The following is a 19,129-nucleotide window of genomic DNA, read 5'->3' on the forward strand; positions in this document are numbered from 1 at the left end:
TCCAGAGGTCATCTTAAATTGATGGGGCCTATCCCAAAGGTAGACCTTTAATTTTAATGAAGCACATAACCCCTTTAAATAGTGCAGTTGATTAATATATATCTATTATCCAAGTTGTCTTAGGCTTCTAATCCACTTAACAGCTTTGTGAACAAAAATTTGAATTAGTGGAAACCAATGCTTGGTCTACAGATCATGGAGTGCAGTTCTGAAAGATTTTAAAAAAATAGTTGTCCATTTCAGACAATACATGTAGAACAAACACCACCAATATGTGTAGTCACCACAGCCAAAGCCTGCATTCTTTAGGATGTGGCCAGTTGGTCAAAAGCACTGTATAAGCCACGCTGTTTTTTTCTGTATTTTTTAAGCCGCCGCATGGAATTTGTCTTTGATGAAATACGTCTACAACATTTTTATGCTTTTTCTTTCCAATCCTACATGTATGGCTTTTATTCACCTGTGAGGATGATTAATAAAAATATGTTTTAGATGAAGCTCTGCAATCATTTATTAATCAGCCCACACTTGTGCCTCCCAATCATCTTGGCCAATCTGTGCAAACCATTTCATGTTTTTTATCTCTTCTATAAATCTGTGAGATTTTCTTTCCTTTCATCTGCCTAATTTCCCTATTGTGTGTTGCTATTTGTCACACACGGCCACATATTACGGCTGTAATTGTGATCTAAGGACTTAGAAAAACCAAATTACATGCAGCCTCTGAATCATTACAATAGAGAAGTCTTTCCTTTTTACATTAATAGTTAACATCTACAGAACAATATATAGATAAAAAATATAATAAATAAATATATATATATATATATATATATATATATATATATGTGGTGATGTGTACAGTATAAGTGCTGGGAGGCGTGTATATACCACCCAGATACCTCAGCTGGGATTTTGCTGCAGTGGTTTCAGCAAAATGTCGTTTGCTGAGACAGTTTTGTCTAGATGTTGTTCTGGGCTAGATTTCATGAGGATTGGGGGATAGGTTTGGTAGTGGGATCTGCCAGTCCACACCCTTCCACTACATGTATTGTCTTTTGCCGGAGGTGATCGCAGGTGAGGCCTGCTGCTGTAATCAAGGAGGGATAAAACAACCCTCTGTGTATGACTTGGAGGGAGAAAGGCTGAGGAAGCCTGAGAGGCTCTGTGTGATCTCAGCCAGGATTGCTGAGGGGCCAGAAGTTTGGGGGTCCCAGCGACACCTACGGAAAGAGGGTCGCACGGTCAGAGTCGGGAGGACTTCTGGACCATCTCCCCCCAAGGGTGCTGGTGTGGTCACAGCCTGGAGGCTGCTGGACCGTATATAGCTGAGTAAGCTGGCTCTAATCCTGTGTGTGAACAGCGCTCTATAGGTGAGTTACAGACAACACAAGTATTATATAGTGCCTAGACCGGCAGGTGTTTGTTTTTTGCTATGTTTGTGTTTTTTTTTCTGGTGCTGAAGTGCAAAAATAAAGCACCTTTTGGACTTGAACCCCGTTGTCAGAGGAGAAGTCTGTGATTGCGACCCCCTGAGAGACAGCGATCCCTTACACTATATATATATATATATATAGTGTATCAGTACAGACCAAAAGTTTGGACACACCTTCTCATTCAAAGAGTTTTCTTTATTTTCATGACTATGAAGGCATCAAAACTATGAATTAACACATGTGGAATTATATACATAACAAACAAGTGTGAAACAACTGAAAATATGTCATATTCTAGGTTCTTCAAAGTAGCCACCTTTTGCTTTGATTACTGCTTTGCACACTCTTGGCATTCTCTTGATGAGCTTCAAGAGGTAGTCCCCTGAAATGGTCTTCCAACAGTCTTGAAGGAGTTCCCAGAGATGCTTAGCACTTGTTGGCCCTTTTGCCTTCACTCTGCGGTCCAGCTCACCCCAAACCATCTCGATTGGGTTCAAGTCCGGTGACTGTGGAGGCCAGGTCATCTGGCGCAGCACCCCATCACTCTCCTTCATGGTCAAATAGCCCTTACTTTCAAAGTTTTCCCCTATTTTTCGGCTGACTGACTGACCTTCATTTCTTAAATTAATGATGGCCACTCGTTTTTCTTTACTTAGCTGCTTTTTTCTTGCCATAATACAAATTCTAACAGTCTATTTAGTAGGACTATCAGCTGTGTATCCACCTGACTTCTCCTCAACGCCACTGATGGTCCCAACCCCATTTATAAGGCAAGAAATCCCACTTATTAAACCTGACAGGGCACACATGTGAAGTGAAAACCATTTCAGGGGACTACCTCTTGAAGCTCATCAAGAGAATGCCAAGAGTGTGCAACGCAGTAATCAAAGCAAAAGGTGGCTACTTTGAAGAACCTAGAATATGACATATTTTCAGTTGTTTCACACTTGTTTGTTACGTATATAATTCCACATGTGTTAATTCAAAGTTTTGATGCCTTCAGTATGAATCTACAATTTTCATAGTCATGAAAATAAAGAAAACTCTTTGAATGAGAAGGTGTGTCCAAACTTTTGGTCTGTACTGTGTGTGTGTATATATATATATATATATATATATATATATATATATATATATATAAAATCCCCAGTACACAGAGTGCCTGTGGCTAAAGATGTGACCGTTCATCCAAAAGATAAAAAAACAAAATGCCGCAGCACTGCCAATGATGGGGGGGACGTTTATTATTCTGAAGTACACCTATATTAGGTGTATGTCAGGAGCAGATGGAAACTCTATCTGCGACTTTTCCCCACTCACGCCAGGTCTAAAATTGCAGGTAATTCGGGGACGAAGTGGCAGGCCTATCTCATTCATCATTTTCAACACCTCTTCATAACTTCCGCGGATACTACGCCAGCTATAGGGCTTATTAAGACCAGCGTCTTAAACGCAGGCCTTAATAAATGTGCAATTATGTCCTTTATTCGACCAAGGAGCGATGTTTCAGTCCTCTTACTGGGACTATTTTCAAGCAACTGAATACATAACACATACATGCACAATATATATAATATGAACAGAAGTGCATGACTGATATTTTAAAATATAAATTATATATTCATATGTATAAATAAAATATCTTGCAGACTTTTACAGAATAATCCATGTAGATCATACAAATCACTACAAAAGTGCAAACAGTGCATGTCAAACATTACTGTATGCCATATAAAATATACAAGTTGAGATAATTAATAAGTGTTATCACAAACATATGCATATGTGTAAAGTTATTCACACCATAAGCACGTAACACCGGTGAAAAGAAACATGGCTTCTCGGCGTGTATTAAACAACAATGTGCATGCTCAACTACAAAGCTAAGAGCAAATGTGCAAAAGTTAAAGAATAATAATAAAAAGCAAGTATACTCAGGCCAATGAGTGATAATGGAATATAATAAACAATAAAAAGAAGTTTTGCAGACTAATTGCATATTTATAGGAACAATGGGGGTCATTTATTGAACAGAAATATGTCTAAATTAGGCATATGGCTGGCTTGGACTGCGGCACAAAGCTCCTTTGCGCCGCAATCTGAGACTTATCTCTGCTCACACCAGGTCTAAAAAAGTGGGCGTGGCGGTGAAGGGGATGGACCAGCTAGGAAGCTGTCTTCCATTTAGAAGCGGCTTTATTAAGACCGGCGTCAAAACCGCCAGTCTTAATAAATGTGCTCCAATGTGTAGTATAACCCCCGTCAGGAGGCATCACTTTCACATTGAAAGAACCACATGTGTGTCGCATGGTGTGTACTTCACACAACCTGCGCCACAAACTGCGATTCCCACCCAAGGTACAAAAGGCATGTGGTCTCCTGTACCATGACTATGTCCAAGGGAGTACATAAAAAGAACGTACTAGTGATATACTATTACAAAACATTATCACTCATAAGCAAGTACAATGCCCGTTTCAAAAAAAAGTCGCCACCAAAAATATTTCGTTGGACCGCCTTTAGCTTTGATCACTCCGTGTGCTGTCCGCATCTGTGACTCCGTTCCGCGGCCCCGCTAAAAAAATATAACATGTCCTATTCTCGTCCGTGCTTTGCGGACAAGAATAGGCATTTATATTGCCGGCGCCTATTCTGTTCCGCAAATTGCGGAAGGCAACACGGGCGGCTTCCGTTTTTTTGCGGATCCGTGGTTTGGCCGTGTGCATGAGGCCTAATTCAGACCCAACGGTTTTAAAGTTTTCAATCTGAAAATCTACTTGGCTTCAGATTTTTTTATATGATTATATATACAGTGAGGAACAGACGTATTTGAACACCCTGCAAAGTTCTCCCACTTAGAAATCATGGAGGGGTCTGAAATTCACATTGTAGGTGCATTCCCACTCTGAGAGACAGAATAAAAAATAAATAAATCAGAAAATCACATTGTATGATTTTTAAAGAATTTATTTGTCTTGCACTGCTGAACATAAGTATTTGAACACCTGGGAAACAGCAAGAATTCTGGTTCTCAAAGACCTGTTACTGTGCCTTTAAAAAGTCCACCTCTACTCCACTCATTAACCTAACTTAGTAGCACCTGTCTGAGCTTTTTAAAGACACCTGTCCACCCCACAGTCAGTCAGACGCCAACTACTACCATGGGCAAGACCAAAGAGCTGTCAAAAGACACCAGAGACAAAATTGTGGACCTCTACAAGGCTGGAAAGAGCTACGGGGCAATTGCCAAGCAGCTTGGTGAAAATAGATCAACCGTTGGAGCAATTGTAAAAAAATGGAAGAGGCTAAAGACTGTCAGTCTCCCTCGAACTGGGGCTCCATGCAAGATCTCACCTCGTGGGGTATCACTGATGATAAGAAAGGTGAGGAATCAGCCCAGAACTACAAAGGAGGAGCTGGTCAATGACATAAGGATAGCTGGGACCACAGTTTCAAAGGTCACTGTCAGTAGAACACTACGCCGTCATGGTTTCAAATCATGCATTGCAGGGAAGTCATCACATATGCAGGCCCGTCTGAAGTTTGCCAATGACCATCTGGATGATCCAGAGGAGGCATGGGAGAAAGTCATGTGGTCAGATGAGACCAAAGTAGAGCTTTTTGGTCTAAACTTCACTCGTCGTGTTTGGAGGAAAAAGAAGGATGAGTTGCATCCCAAGAACACCATCCCTACTGTGAAGCATGGGGGTGGTAACATCATGCTTTGGGGGTGCTTTTCTGCGAAGGGGACAGGGTGACTGCACTGTATTAAGGAGAGGATGAATGGGGCCATTTATTGTGAGATTTTAAGCAACAACCTCCTTCCCTCAGTCAGAGCATTGAAGATGTGTCGTGGCTGGTCCTTCCAACATGACAACGACCCGAAGCACACAGCCAGGATAACCAAGGAGTGGCTCCTTAAGAAGCATATTAAGGTTCTGGAGTGGCCTAGCGAGTCTCCAGACCTAAATCCAATAGAACATCTTTGGAGGGAGCTGAAACACAGTGTTGCTCAGCGACAGCCCCGAAACCTGACAGATCTAGAGGACACCTGTGTGGAGGAGTGGGCCAAAATCCCTCACCTGGTCAAAAACTACAGGAAACGTTTGACCTCTTTAATTGCAAAGACTTCTGTACCAAATATTAACACAGATTTTCTCACAATGTGATTTCCTGATTTTTATTTTATTCTGTCTCTCAGAGTGGAAATGCACCTACAATGTGAATTTCAGACCCCTCCATGATTTCTAAGTGGGAGAACTTGCAAAATCACAGGGTGTTCAAATACTTCTGTTCCTCACTGTAAATGATTACAGGTGTGGTCTGATTAGATACTAGGTTTTGCCACAGGAGGGTGTAAAAGTGCTTCCCCCACTGCCCTATAAAAAGGCTCTCAGAGGCTACTTTTGGACAGTGTACTTTTTGGTGAGAAATTGTTGACTGCTAGGCAGGCCTCCAGGATATACTTGAAGACATTTTGACAATTTGACTTTGAGAGGTGGACTGAAAGGCGACTGAGAGAAGCAGGATGGTCATTTTGACAAATTGCCCACCATCTAGTCCATTCTGACCTATCTGTTAGGAGGTATTGGGACCAGTGTGACATGCAAACAGGCTGCAGATGGCACAGACCAGTAGAGAGGATCGTTTGGTCTGCTGACAAGCATGAGCAGCTCCCACAGTTTCGTTGTCACCATCCAGACACATGTTGCACCTTCATTACACACCCCTGTCTCTGCCCAGACCATTTCCCGGTGCTTAGCAGACAGAAATTTTGTGTCACGGCGCCCATTAAGTGTTCTGCCATTGGCAGCAAACCTCCGTCACCTTTGTTTGTAGTGCTGTCGTGAGCCAGAAACATGGACTGCTGGGGACTATAACCATATCGTCTTTAGCAATGAATCCAGGTTCCGTTTGGGATACACCAGCGGTTGGGTTCAAGTACTGGGGAGTGATTACACAGAATGGCAGAATGCAGGGCACAGAGCAGGAGCTGTATGAAAGCTCTACTCTCTGCTTTGTCAGCCCTGTAAAACACTGTATCTACAGATCAGTTGTAATCTGTGCCTGCCTCAGAGATCATCTCTCACCCATACTCACTGGAATGAAGGGCTAGACACATGCTGGAAATGAATGGGGAGATCTCTGGAGCCGTGTCTGGTACAGGGCTGGTTCTTGCTTTGTTAGAAAGGTTTTGGCATGTGCTATATGGTGTCTGATTTTCCTTTTTACATCAATCATGGCATAACCCCTTTAAAGAAGCAGTCAGGGAGGTAAAAGCTAAGGAGTATATGTATATGGTAGATTTTATTTTATTCTTTCATTTTAAATTTTTTTGTTTGTGACTTTGTTTTCTTGAAACAGAAATCACTGCAAAGATAAACTTTTCTTTATTACAGTTGGTTAAAATGTAGGAGAATCAATATTCCCTCTTGGACAGGAGAACAGAATGAATTACTCTTCAAATATCAGGTTGAAATAATTTCATTTTAGCACAAACCAGCCATTTTCACAATTATAAAAAAAAATCACATTTCCCAATTGTGTGTGCTTAAAGTTAGGGTGCTTTCACACTGCATGTTCAGTGTCCGTCAGAGGTTAATGTTGGGAGGATTCCCTGATGGATTCCTATGACTGATTCCACTGTATACAATGCTTCTGAAAGGGCTGGGCGGCATTATGTCTCTGTGATCATCTGAGCCTCACAATGTAGTCAAGAAGTTGAGACTGCCCCCGAAGAGGTCATTATGCAGTTACTGTTTTTCTTTTAACACACTACCACATTTACAGACAGAAGCAATGCTTCAGGTACAGTATATTCACTTCCTTAAGACAAAAGTGAGACACAACGGGGACGGTGGGTACACTCACTATGCTGTGCCTCGCACTGGAATGCCTAAAGAAAGGTGTACACCCGAAACATTGCTCCTGTCTGGCAGTGTGGCAGAAAAAATGTATACTGATATATACCAGCCTGACGGAGACGAAAAGGACACTCTGTTGGTCTCTGCTGGGTGAAATGGATAGATAGATATGATTATAGATAGATTATGATGGAATATAGACAGATAGTATAAAATATATAGATATAATAGATTAGATAGAGTAGATAGATATACAGATGTAGCAGGGTTAACGCCCAAACTCTTAAGTCAAATTTCTTAACTCATTGTGTTATCTTAACCACTTAAGGACCACAGGTTTATACCCCCCTAAAGACCAGGCCCTTTTTTACAAATCGGCACTACACTACTTTCACCGTTTATTGCTCGGTCATGCAACTTACCACCCAAATGAATTTTACCTCCTTTTCTTCTCACTAATAGAGCTTTCATTTGGTGGTATTTCATTGCTGCTGACATTTTTACTTTTTTTGTTATTAATCGAAATTTAACGATTTTTTTTGCAAAAAAATGACATTTTTCACTTTCACTTGTAAAATTTTGCAAAAAAAAACGACATCCATATATAAATTTTGCTCTAAATTTATTGTTCTACATGTCTTTGATAAAAAAAAAAATGTTTGGGTAAAAAAAAAATGGTTTGGGTAAAAGTTATAGCGTTTACAAACTATGGTACAAAAATGTGAATTTCCGCTTTTTGAAGCAGCTCTGACTTTCTGAGCACCTGTCATGTTTCCTGAGGTTCTACAATGGCCAGACAGTACAAACACCCCACAAATGACCCCATTTCGGAAAGTAGACACCCTAAGGTATTCGCTGATGGGCATAGTGAGTTCATAGAACTTTTTATTTTTTGTCACAAGTTAGCGGAAAATGATGATTTTTTTTTTTTTTTTTCTTACAAAGTCTCATATTCCACTAACTTGTGACAAAAAATAAAAACTTCTATGAACTCACTATGCCCATCACGAAATACCTTGGGGTCTCTTCTTTCCAAAATGGGGTCACTTGTGGGGTAGTTAGACTGCCCTGGCATTCTAGGGGCCCGAATGTGTGGTAAGGAGTTTGAAATCAAATTCTGTAAAAAATGACCTGTGAAATCCGAAAGGTGCTCTTTGGAATATGGGCCCCTTTGCCCACCTAGGCTGCAAAAAAGTGTCACACATCTGGTATCTCTGTATTCAGGAGAAGTTGAGGAATGTGTTTTGGGGTGTCTTTTCACATATACCCATGCTGGGTGAGATAAATATCTTGGTCAAATGCCAACTTTGTATAAAAAAATGGGAAAAGTTGTCTTTTGCCAAGATATTTCTCTCACCCAGCAGGGGTATATGTAAAATGACACCCCAAAACACATTCCCCACCTTCTCCTGAGTACGGAGATACCAGATGTGTGACACTTTTTTGCAGCCTAGGTGGGCAAAGGGGCCCATATTCCAAAGAGCACCTTTCGGATTTCACAGGTCATTTTTTACAGAATTTGATTTCAAACTCCTTACCACACATTTGGGCCCCTAGAATGCCAGGGCAGTATAACTACCCCACAAGTGACCCCATTTTGGAAAGAAGAGACCCCAAGGTATTCGCTGATGGGCATAGTGAGTTCATGGAAGTTTTTATTTTTTGTCACAAGTTAGTGGAATATGAGACTTTGTATGAAAAAAATAAATAAATAATAAATCAGCATTTTCCACTAACTTGTGACAAAAAATAAAAAATTCTAGGAACTCGCCATGCCCCTCACGGAATACCTTGGGGTGTCTTCTTTCCAAAATGGGGTCACTTGTGGGGTAGTTATACTGCCCTGGCATTTTCCAGGGGCCCTAATGTGTGGTAAGTAGGTAAATGACCTGTGAAATCCTAAAGGTGCTCTTTGGAATATGGGCCCCTTTGCCCACCTAGGCTGCAAAAAAGTGTCACACATGTGGTATCGCCGTATTCAGGAGAAGTTGGGGAATGTGTTATGGGGTGTCATTTTACATATACCCTTGCTGGGTGAGAGAAATATCTTGGCAAAAGACAACTTTTCCCATTTTTTTATACAAAGTTGGCATTTGACCAAGATATTTCTCTCACCCAGCATGGGTATATGTAAAATGACACCCCAAAACACATTCCCCAACTTCTCCTGAGTACGGCGATACCAGATGTGTGACACTTTTTTGCAGCCTAGATGCGCAAAGGTGCCCAAATTCCTTTTAGGAGGGCATTTTTAGACATTTGGATACCAGACTTCTTCTCACGCTTTGGGGCCCCTAGAATGCCAGGGCAGTATAAATACCCCACATGTGACCCCATTTTGGAAAGAAGACACCCCAAGGTATTCAATGAGGGGCATGGCGAGTTCATAGAATTTTTTTTTTTTTGGCACAAGTTAGCGGAAATTGATATTTTTAATTTTTTTCTCACAAAGTCTCCCGTTCCGCTAACTTGGGACAAAAATTTCAATCTTTCATGGACTCAATATGCCCCTCACGGAATACCTGGGGGTGTCTTCTTTCCGAAATGGGGTCACATGTGGGGTATTTATACTGCCCTGGCATTCTAGGGGCCCTAAAGCGTGAGAAGAAGTCTGGAATATAAATGTCTAAAAAATTTTACGCATTTGGTTTCCGTGAGGGGTATGGGGAGTTCATGTGAGATTTTATTTTTTGTCACAAGTTAGTGGAATATGAGACTTTGTAAGAAAAAAAATAAAAAATAATTCCGCTAACTTGGGCCAAAAAAATGTCTGAATGGAGCCTTACAGAGGGGTGATCAATGACAGGGGGGTGATCAATGACAGGGGGGGTGATCAATGACAGGGGGGTGATCAATGACAGGGGGGGTGATCAATGACAGGGGGGTGATCAGGGAGTCTATATGGGGTGATCACCACAGTCATTGATCACGCCCGTGTAAGGCTTCATTCAGACGTCCGTATGCGTTTTGCGGATCCGATCCATCTATCAGTGCATCCGTAAAAATCATGCGGACATCTGAATGGAGCTTTACAGGGGGGTAATCAATGACAGGGGGGTGATCAGGGAGTCTATATGGGGTGATCACCACAGTCATTGATCATGCCCCTGTAAGGCTTCATTCAGACGTCCGGATGCGTTTTGCGGATCCGATCCATCTATCAGTGGATCCGTAAAAATCATGCGGACGTCTGAATGGAGCTTTACAGGGGGGTAATCAATGACAGGGGGGTAATCAATGACAGGGGGGTGATCAGGGAGTCTATATGGGGTGATCACCACAGTCATTGATCATGCCCCTGTAAGGCTTCATTCAGACGTCCGGATGCGTTTTGCGGATCCGATCCATCTATCAGTGGATCCGTAAAAATCATGCGGACGTCTGAATGGAGCTTTACAGGGGGGTAATCAATGACAGGGGGGTAATCAATGACAGGGGGGTGATCAGGGAGTCTATATGGGGTGATCACCACAGTCATTGATCACGCCCCTGTAAGGCTTCATTCAGACGTCCGGATGCGTTTTGCGGATCCGATCCATCTATCAGTGGATCCGTAAAAATCATGCAGACGTCTGAATGGAGCTTTACAGGGGGGTTATTAATGACAGGGGGGTAATCAATGACAGGGGGGTGATCAGGGAGTCTATATGGGGTGATCACCACAGTCATTGATCACGCCCCTGTAAGGCTTCATTCAGACGTCCGTATGCGTTTTGCGGATCCGATCCATCTATCAGTGCATCCGTAAAAATCATGCGGACATCTGAATGGAGCTTTTCAGGGGGGTAATCAATGACAGGGGGGTGATCACCACAGTCATTGATCATGCCCCTGTAAGGCTTCATTCAGATGTCCGGATGCGTTTTGCGGATCCGATCCATCTATCAGTGGATCCGTAAAAATCATGCGGACATCTGAATGGAGCTTTACAGGGGGTTGATCAATGACAGGGGGGTAATCAATGACAGGGGGGTGATCAGGGAGTCTATATGGGGTGATCAGGGGCTAATAAGGGGTTAATAAGTGACGGGGGGGGGGGGTGTAGTGTAGTGGTGCTTGGTGCTACTTTACTGAGCTACCTGTGTCCTCTGGTGGTCGATCCAAACAAAGGGGACCACCAGAGGACCAGGTAGCAGGTATATTAGACGCTGTTATCAAAACAGCGTCTAATATACCTGTTAGGGGTTAAAAAAAACACATCTCCAGCCTGCCAGCGAACGATCGCCGCTGGCAGGCTGGAGATCAACTCTCTTACCTTCCGTTCCTGTGAGCGCGCGCGCCTGTGTGCGCGCGTTCACAGGAAATCTCGGCTCACGCGAGATGACGCCTATTGGCGTTAGTGTGACCTGGGAGCGCCGCAGAAATGACGCCTTTCGGCGTTAGCGTGGCGGCAAGCGGTTAAAAAAAAAAAAGCCATTGAAAAGCAATTAAAGGTGTTTGCCTAACGCATTTAGTTTAGATAACATGTCTCATAAAGTATGTGTGTTACCTCTACTACATCCGTAAAATAGAATAGTTATATAGATAGAATAGATAGTGTAGATTAGAAAGATAGTGAAAAGCCAAGATGTTGCAGAGATGAACCTAGCAGTTTGAGGGAACTTGTTACCAGGTGAAGCTGAATAATTTAAGACGTGCCACAAGCCCCTTGCTGAGATGGTATGCTTACCTGGACAAATGGAAATGTTATGTTTCTTTACCGGAATATTCTTATATATGTGTACTGTGCAGATGCCTATATGACCCTTAACAGTGACCCTCAGACATGATCAGCAGGGCTCTGGGACCTGAGTTTGGTGGCAGTATTGGTATCATGTTCTTTTTGGCTAATGTCTGTGGAAGTGCTCTTTACATTCTTGGTCTGGTAGAGACCCTCGTGGCGCTGTTTGGGATCTCAGCAGGTAAGCATTAGATGAAGTACACTTCATAATACGTAGGAATATTTTCGCATGCGGACACATTATTATTGATTCCAAGAGCTTTAGTAATTAAAATATGCAGTTTCTTCCATTTCTAAGCCACATGAGCGGTTTTATTTCTGGCCTGAAGGACTGGTGAGAATCTCATTGTTCCTTTCTAGCAAGAACTTTTGCCCAGAATGTTATTTTGGAATATGTTGCTCTTCCCTAAGGGACAGTGAGGGTCTCCTACTTAAGGAGATGAAACAAGTCTGATGTTCTCTATTATTCTGGGTTTGATCAGACAATTTGCTTCTCCCAGCTCTCTCTTTCTCAAGCTCCTTTTACTGGGCCCCCAATGCTCTTCAATTTGCATGAGCAGAAAAGTCTCCCTGAAGTGAAATCTGAAAAGTTGCTGCTGCTGCCTCTGCTCATCAGTGATTCTTCTGCCTTGATGAAGACGCATGAGATAAACCCACTCTCTGCCTCTCTTCCCCCGAGACACAAGTACAGAGCGCTCTGATCTGCTCTCGGAAATCACGGCGCACCGTCCCTTCTTAAAAATGTTGTTTACTCCTAATTTTCCACTCATTTCACGCCAATCTAGAGATGGACGATTCGCAATCATGAACATAATGCCGAGATGGAAGCTGCTGGAGTCCCATACATGCCATATAGAGCATTGTTCTTTAACACTTTCTGCACTGGCTTTTATTCTTGCTGCTTTTATCTTTTCATTGGCATAGGTTCTAATTAGGGATGAGCGAATCGGCTTCGGATGTTTCATCCGAAGTCGATTTGCTCATCCCTAGTTCTAATGATGGGATATGGAGGACAATGGAGCGGATTGCTGCACTCCTCTGTAACCTTTACTGAATACTACCTGATTAAACCAGCTATGTCATCATTTTATGATTGTGAGGGTCAATCTGTCCCCTCACCGATCCTGAGAATGATCAAGGTTTTTCCCTCTGTGTCCCGGGCACTTACTGTACAGGAAACTACAACGCAGCAGGAAAAACTCTGCATTGTTTGGATTGATGGGAGTTTTGGCTGTCAGGTGGCATATTCTAGATATAGGCTGTCACTTTCATTGATGGGGAATACCCCTTTATGCAATGTAGTGTAAAATATGTATGATATTTAAGTTTAAAAAAATGCAAAGACCTAGGATATGGCCACACCGGACGGGATTTCCACAGGGGATTTAGTATATTTCCGCAGCCAAATCCACTTAGAAATGATTTTGCCCTGTAGTTGCCCCTATGCACTGCAAAAGGGGCAATCTGCAGTTGAAATCCGCAGCATAAAGGACGTAAAGTCCACCAAAATACAGAATAGCTCCTATATTACATACAAATATTTTTTGTGTTGTTGTTCTAATTAGATTTTGAAGAAATTAGATATGAAACTGGCTGAGGTTATTACTTATATAAGGCGGAATACCCAGACAGTTTCTGGTAAAAAACAACAACTATGGTCTCACAGATAAGCCCAACAGAATGCATAATTTCATGCAGAAAATTGGCTAGTAAAGCAACACTTCCACTATACGCTATGGTAAGCTATCTCCCCCATTGTCATTGTTATAGACGGTTTTATATTTTTATATAGACTTTATACATGCATCAGATGACTAATGACAACAAACATGTGATTTGCAGGAGAAGTTGGAAAAAGTGGACTCCATGTGTTGCCACAGAGCTATTGGTATGAGTTCCTTTATGGCACTGTTCTACTATTCCTGTGCCTCTTGGTTTGCCTGGTTGGAGCCAGTATATATGCTAAGGCCACCTTTCTCATTTTCATCATCGTCATGGTGGTTCTGATCACCGTCTTTATCAGCTTCTTTGCTGTAAAAGAGAAAGTTGTTTCCATTGTTACTACTGATTCTAATGGTACCCATTACCTCAACGGAACATTTACTGGCTTCAAGCTGTCCACTCTCAAGGACAACGTATATCGTAAGTATCCTTATGTTTACAACTGATGATATAGAAGAGCAATGTGGTTTTTAATAAATAAGAATATTACATTTGATTCTGCAATATCACTCAACAAGTGACTATGGAACCCCATAAAAGAACTCAAGTTGGGCCCTCACTCCACTTTGGTTTCTTTCAGCAGCAAGTTCAGAACATGAAAAGATGTGAAAAGATTAGGATCATTTGATCTTCACTCGATGTCTCATTACTGTGCACATTGGCCCATACAGTATTTACTAATTCTGCGGCTAAAGTCTATCTAAAAAGTGGTGCAAATTTTGGAGGAACTAGGGTTTCTACACTTTTTTTAACTTGCAGGACAAGGGTTGGGACATAGTGGCTAATGGGGGCAGGGGTGAAGACACAACATTCTACTCCAAAATTGAACCACAATTGTGGCGTAAAATTCTGTCTCAAAGTAAGCCAACCAATAGTTGGAATAGTGTCTGTCCCTGCACCAGATTTATCATCCAACCTGAACCCCTGTGATAACTCTGGTACAGGTCTAGGCAGTGTGTCCAAGTTTAAGCCATCTACTGGATTAGTACATCTGGGCTACAGTGCCTGAGATTGAGAGTACAGGAATAATGCACACAGCCACAGCATAAGGATAAACACATGGTAATATTGCTATTAAGGGATAATTAGCACTGTGAATTCACTCTGTAATGACATTAATGAAATTACGGTGCTGGAATGTGCTCAGTTATGTCAGTGTTAGGCCTCATGCACACGGCCGTTGGGCGGCCGTGGCCGTACTGCGGCCTGCAAACGGCGGGTCGGCAATCCACGGCCGCCGCTGTGTGCACCCCGCATCACGGATGCGGACCCATTCACTTAAATGGGTCCGCAATTCCGGAGATGCAGAACGGAGTCACGGAACGGAACACCGGAACGGAGTGCTTCCGTGGTGTTTCTTTCTGTTGTTCCGCACCGCCCCCAAATTTTTTTGCGGTGCGGACTGACCACGGGCCCATTCAACTTGAATGGGTCCGGCCCGCTGCACAGATGTTGCCCGTGCAGTGGGGATCACAATTGTGGTCCCCAATGCACGGAATGGCAGCACAACGGCCGTGTGCATGAGGCCTAAGGATAATGCACATTGTGATCTCACAATGAAAGGATTAGCGAGCTCAACAGATGTCTCAGCACGAGAGTATACGGCTTCCAGTGACGTCACAATACAGAAATAATGCACATGACATTATAGTACGAGAATAACAAACACAAAAATGTAATGTGTGCAGTGACATCACAGCATGAGAAAAAAAGAGTAATGATGTCGTCATGTGCACAGAAAGAATGCACATAGTAGGGATACTGAAAGTAACCTAAGGGCTGGGAATAAGGCCCAGTTCAGTTTTACACGCCCCCTCCATTACCCACCAACTGTACTTAGCCTCTGTGTGGAGTTTGGCTCCTGTAGCTGTTGGGCCCTATAACAGCCTCTACCCTGGTAGTTACGCCCATGATAACATTCATACATGCAATGTACTTTTCAGCATGTGCTAGGGAGAGAGTGGCAGATGGGTCCTATTTGAACAGTACGGGAGAATGTTCATGTATTTGTGTGAAATTAAGAGTATAATGAGGTTCTTAATTCATTAGAAGTGACTTTACAAGTGTGACTGCGGTATTCCGTTCTCAGCACAATCCATTTCATTCACATGGCCACATCTGATTAAATGCTTTCAACCACACTGCTGAACGAGAACCTTTTCCAGTCTGTGTATAGCATTTGCGGAACAAAGAACCAAATCTCATTTCCCTGATGAATCTTACATTATGACAGTGTAAAGGTCAGGAGAAAATGAAATTAAAGGAGTCCGCTGAGGGATTCTGACAAGAAGTGGAAAGATTCAGTAATCATCAATTTGTTACAAAAAAAGAGGCTGATCTCACTTATCCTAAGTGCTGTCTTGACCTGTAGAATAAGGACATTATTAGGAACAAAACGTGTGAATGTATATTCAGAGCTACATGGCAGGAAATACCTTGAGTTCACTTTTGGTCTATTCTGTCCTGCTGGTTCCCATTTCACAGTGAAAGCTCTCAGTCATGCCACACTGACTCAAATCACCGTAGACTAAAGTGGCGTGCTTTTCCTAGGTAATAGTGAATGCCACTTTAAGCGTATTCTGCAACAGAAATTCTATTCATGTTTGTGAAGCTCAAGTAATGTATGAGATTTACAGGAGACACAATGGCTCTCTATCTAGTTCTATAATAGAATGCTGAAGATAATCTATAGGGTAATGCTGTACATGTATTTTTTTCTTCTTCTCATTTTCATGCCCCTGATATTCAGTTTGCAAACTGCCCATAGTTTCAATTTTTTCTTGTGAACATCCATTCCAGTAATACATGCTGGATGTGAGGTCTATCTATCTAGGATGGTGCTGTCTTCACTAGTTTAGGTATCAGCAGAACTTCATCCTGACACGCTGCTCCTTCTACAGCTCTGCCTTATGCTGACAGTCACGGGTGCTGAATAGTTTGTGATACCCATCCTCCCCCCACAGTCTGCCGCAAGTTGTCTCTTCTCTCTGAACACTGGTACCCAGCCTGTATGTTCACCCTCCCTCCCCCTGTGATTTCCTCCTTAACTACAACCTGTGTGAATTATGAAGCCTGGATGTTTTCCTACCTCTCCACTTTGTGATCTGTCGTGTACAACTTCCTATGCCTCCCTGATGCTGTCTCTTAAGGCCTAGTTCACACAAATGTGTGGGATCCGTGGCCGTATTGCGGCCCGCAATACACGGCCACAGTTCCGTGTGCATTCCGCATCACGGATGCGGACCCATTCACTTCAATGGGTCCGCAAATCCGGAATTGCGGAACGGCCGTACGGAACGGGACCCCTCGGAAGCACTACGGAGTGCCTCCGTGGGGTTGCGTCCCGCACTTCCGTTCCGCAAAAAGATAGAACATGTCCTATCTTTTTGCGGATCGCGGACCCATTAAAGTGAATGGGTCCGCGATCCGATGCGGCTGACCTACGGCCGGCGATCGTGCATTGCGGCCCGCAGCACGGGCACGGGTCACACACATTCGTGTGAACTAGGCCTAACACTAAGAGAAGGGAATGGGTAGAACATAGCGTGCTCTTGGATCTAGATTCAGCAGAACAATCAACTAGGTGAAGAATTACACAATCTCTACAGCAGAAAATGTTACACCTACACAGAAATACCGCACACATAGATTATATAAAAAAAATATAAGTCTTTATTCAGTAGATGGACAAAAATATAATACTACACATATAAAGGCAGCTAATGTGTGCACATCGTCGTGGGTAAATAAACTTCCTACCTAAGCTTGCAATTTAAAACAAAGCCTAAACAGTGCAATAATTTACTAAAGAGTCTTAACACAGTAATGCAATAATAAGAAGATACCGACTAGTATACCAAACCCAATGTACATTTTGCTACCTAGCTTCTTTTCGACAGTAGCAAAATATTAGAAAATAAATACAGTTCAGTGAAGGTGTCCATAAATTTTAAGTAATAGAATTGCATTAGATTACATTTTTGATGATACCCGTAGACTGTTCAATTGCCACAATGTTTTGTAGTTTTAAAGGGAATATGTTACCATGTTTGACCTATGTAAGTAATGCTACAGTGCTGTTGTGCACATAAACATGGTTTAAAACATACCTTTGGTATATTTTTGTGCATTTGCTATTGACAGAAAATTGTTTTTTTCTTCTTCTATTTTTAAAGTAGTCATAAAGTGCCCAGCAGGGCGTTTCCAAATTTCCAGAGCTCAAGCCCGTCTTTTGAAGGAGCCCAATACTTCCCCCGTGTGCTCCTAACTCCCTGTGACGTCACCAATGCTTTCGTCTTCTGCCTGTGAGGTCTTCTCTGCACTCTGTGGGAGGTCTGTTCACTACAGTACATAATAACCTAACTGTATGTACTGCACATGTGCAATTCCACTGGCTCCACATGGCGCTCCCACAGTGACAAGGCCAGCGGTTCTTTGCATGTGCAGTGAATACAGTGCGGTCAATGCCCTTATTATGTACTATGGTGGGCACGCCCAGGCAGAGAGCAGATTTCACAGTAAGAGGGGGAGGGCATTGGTCATGTCTCAGGGAGTTAATAGGGCATGTGGGAGGCCCTGGGCTCTCTGAATGGGTGGACGTGGGCTCATTGAATAGGTGGGCTTGAGCTCTTTGGAAGTTTGGAAACACCCTGCTGGGTACTTTGTTCTTAATCTACATATGCAATAAACATTATTTTCTGGTTATAGCAATTGCACAAAACAATACCAAAGGTATTAAGGTGAATGTTCATGAAATGCCATATTTTGCCTTACTTGTTGCATTTCATATTACATGGATCAAAAGCTTTGTCCCACCATAAGAACCACTGGATAATGGAAACAAAGCATCTGATCCATGGGGTTCTGACCAGTGGACACCCACTGATCACAAGAATGAGATGCTGGAATCCCTGGACTTAATGCAGTGGTGGTCACACATGTGCTGTTACTCCATTTACTCCTGGAACTCCGCCACCTTAGGCCTCATGCACACGATCGTTGTGTGTTTTGCGGATGGCGTCTGTGTGCGTTCCACAATTTGCGGAACGGCACGGACAGCCATTGATATAACTGCCTATTCTTGTCCGCAAAACGGACAAGAATAGGACAGGTTTTTTTTTTTTTTGCGGACCACGGAACGGAGCAGTGGATGCGGACAGCACACTGACTGCTGTCCGCATCTTTTAAGGCCCCATTGAAGTGAATGGGTCCGCATCCAAGCCGCAAAAACTGCGGCTCGGATGTGGACCAAAACAACGGTCGTGTGCGTGAGCCCTTATTCTTATGATTGTGTAGGTCCCAGTGGTCTGACCCCTTCCACTATTCCCCATTTGGATAGGGGGATAAGTTGTTATGGTAGGACAACCCCTTTAAGAGATATAGTAAAG

At 42.8% G+C, this 19,129-nt stretch overlaps 1 protein-coding gene across 1 annotated transcript in view; it reads left to right on the forward strand.

Annotated features, from left to right (window-relative positions):
• Positions 1-19,129, forward strand: part of LOC120998011 (solute carrier family 12 member 9-like) — a 384,693-nt gene that overhangs the window by 62,780 nt on the left and 302,784 nt on the right. The window contains exons 3-4 of the mRNA XM_040428433.1: positions 12,064-12,201; positions 13,863-14,162. Of these exons, the coding sequence (XP_040284367.1) occupies positions 12,064-12,201; positions 13,863-14,162 (438 nt within the window). The remainder of the gene's footprint in view (positions 1-12,063; positions 12,202-13,862; positions 14,163-19,129) is intronic.

Source organism: Bufo bufo, chromosome 4 (assembly GCF_905171765.1).
Source record: "Bufo bufo chromosome 4, aBufBuf1.1, whole genome shotgun sequence".
Classification (NCBI taxonomy): Eukaryota; Metazoa; Chordata; class Amphibia; order Anura; family Bufonidae; genus Bufo; species Bufo bufo.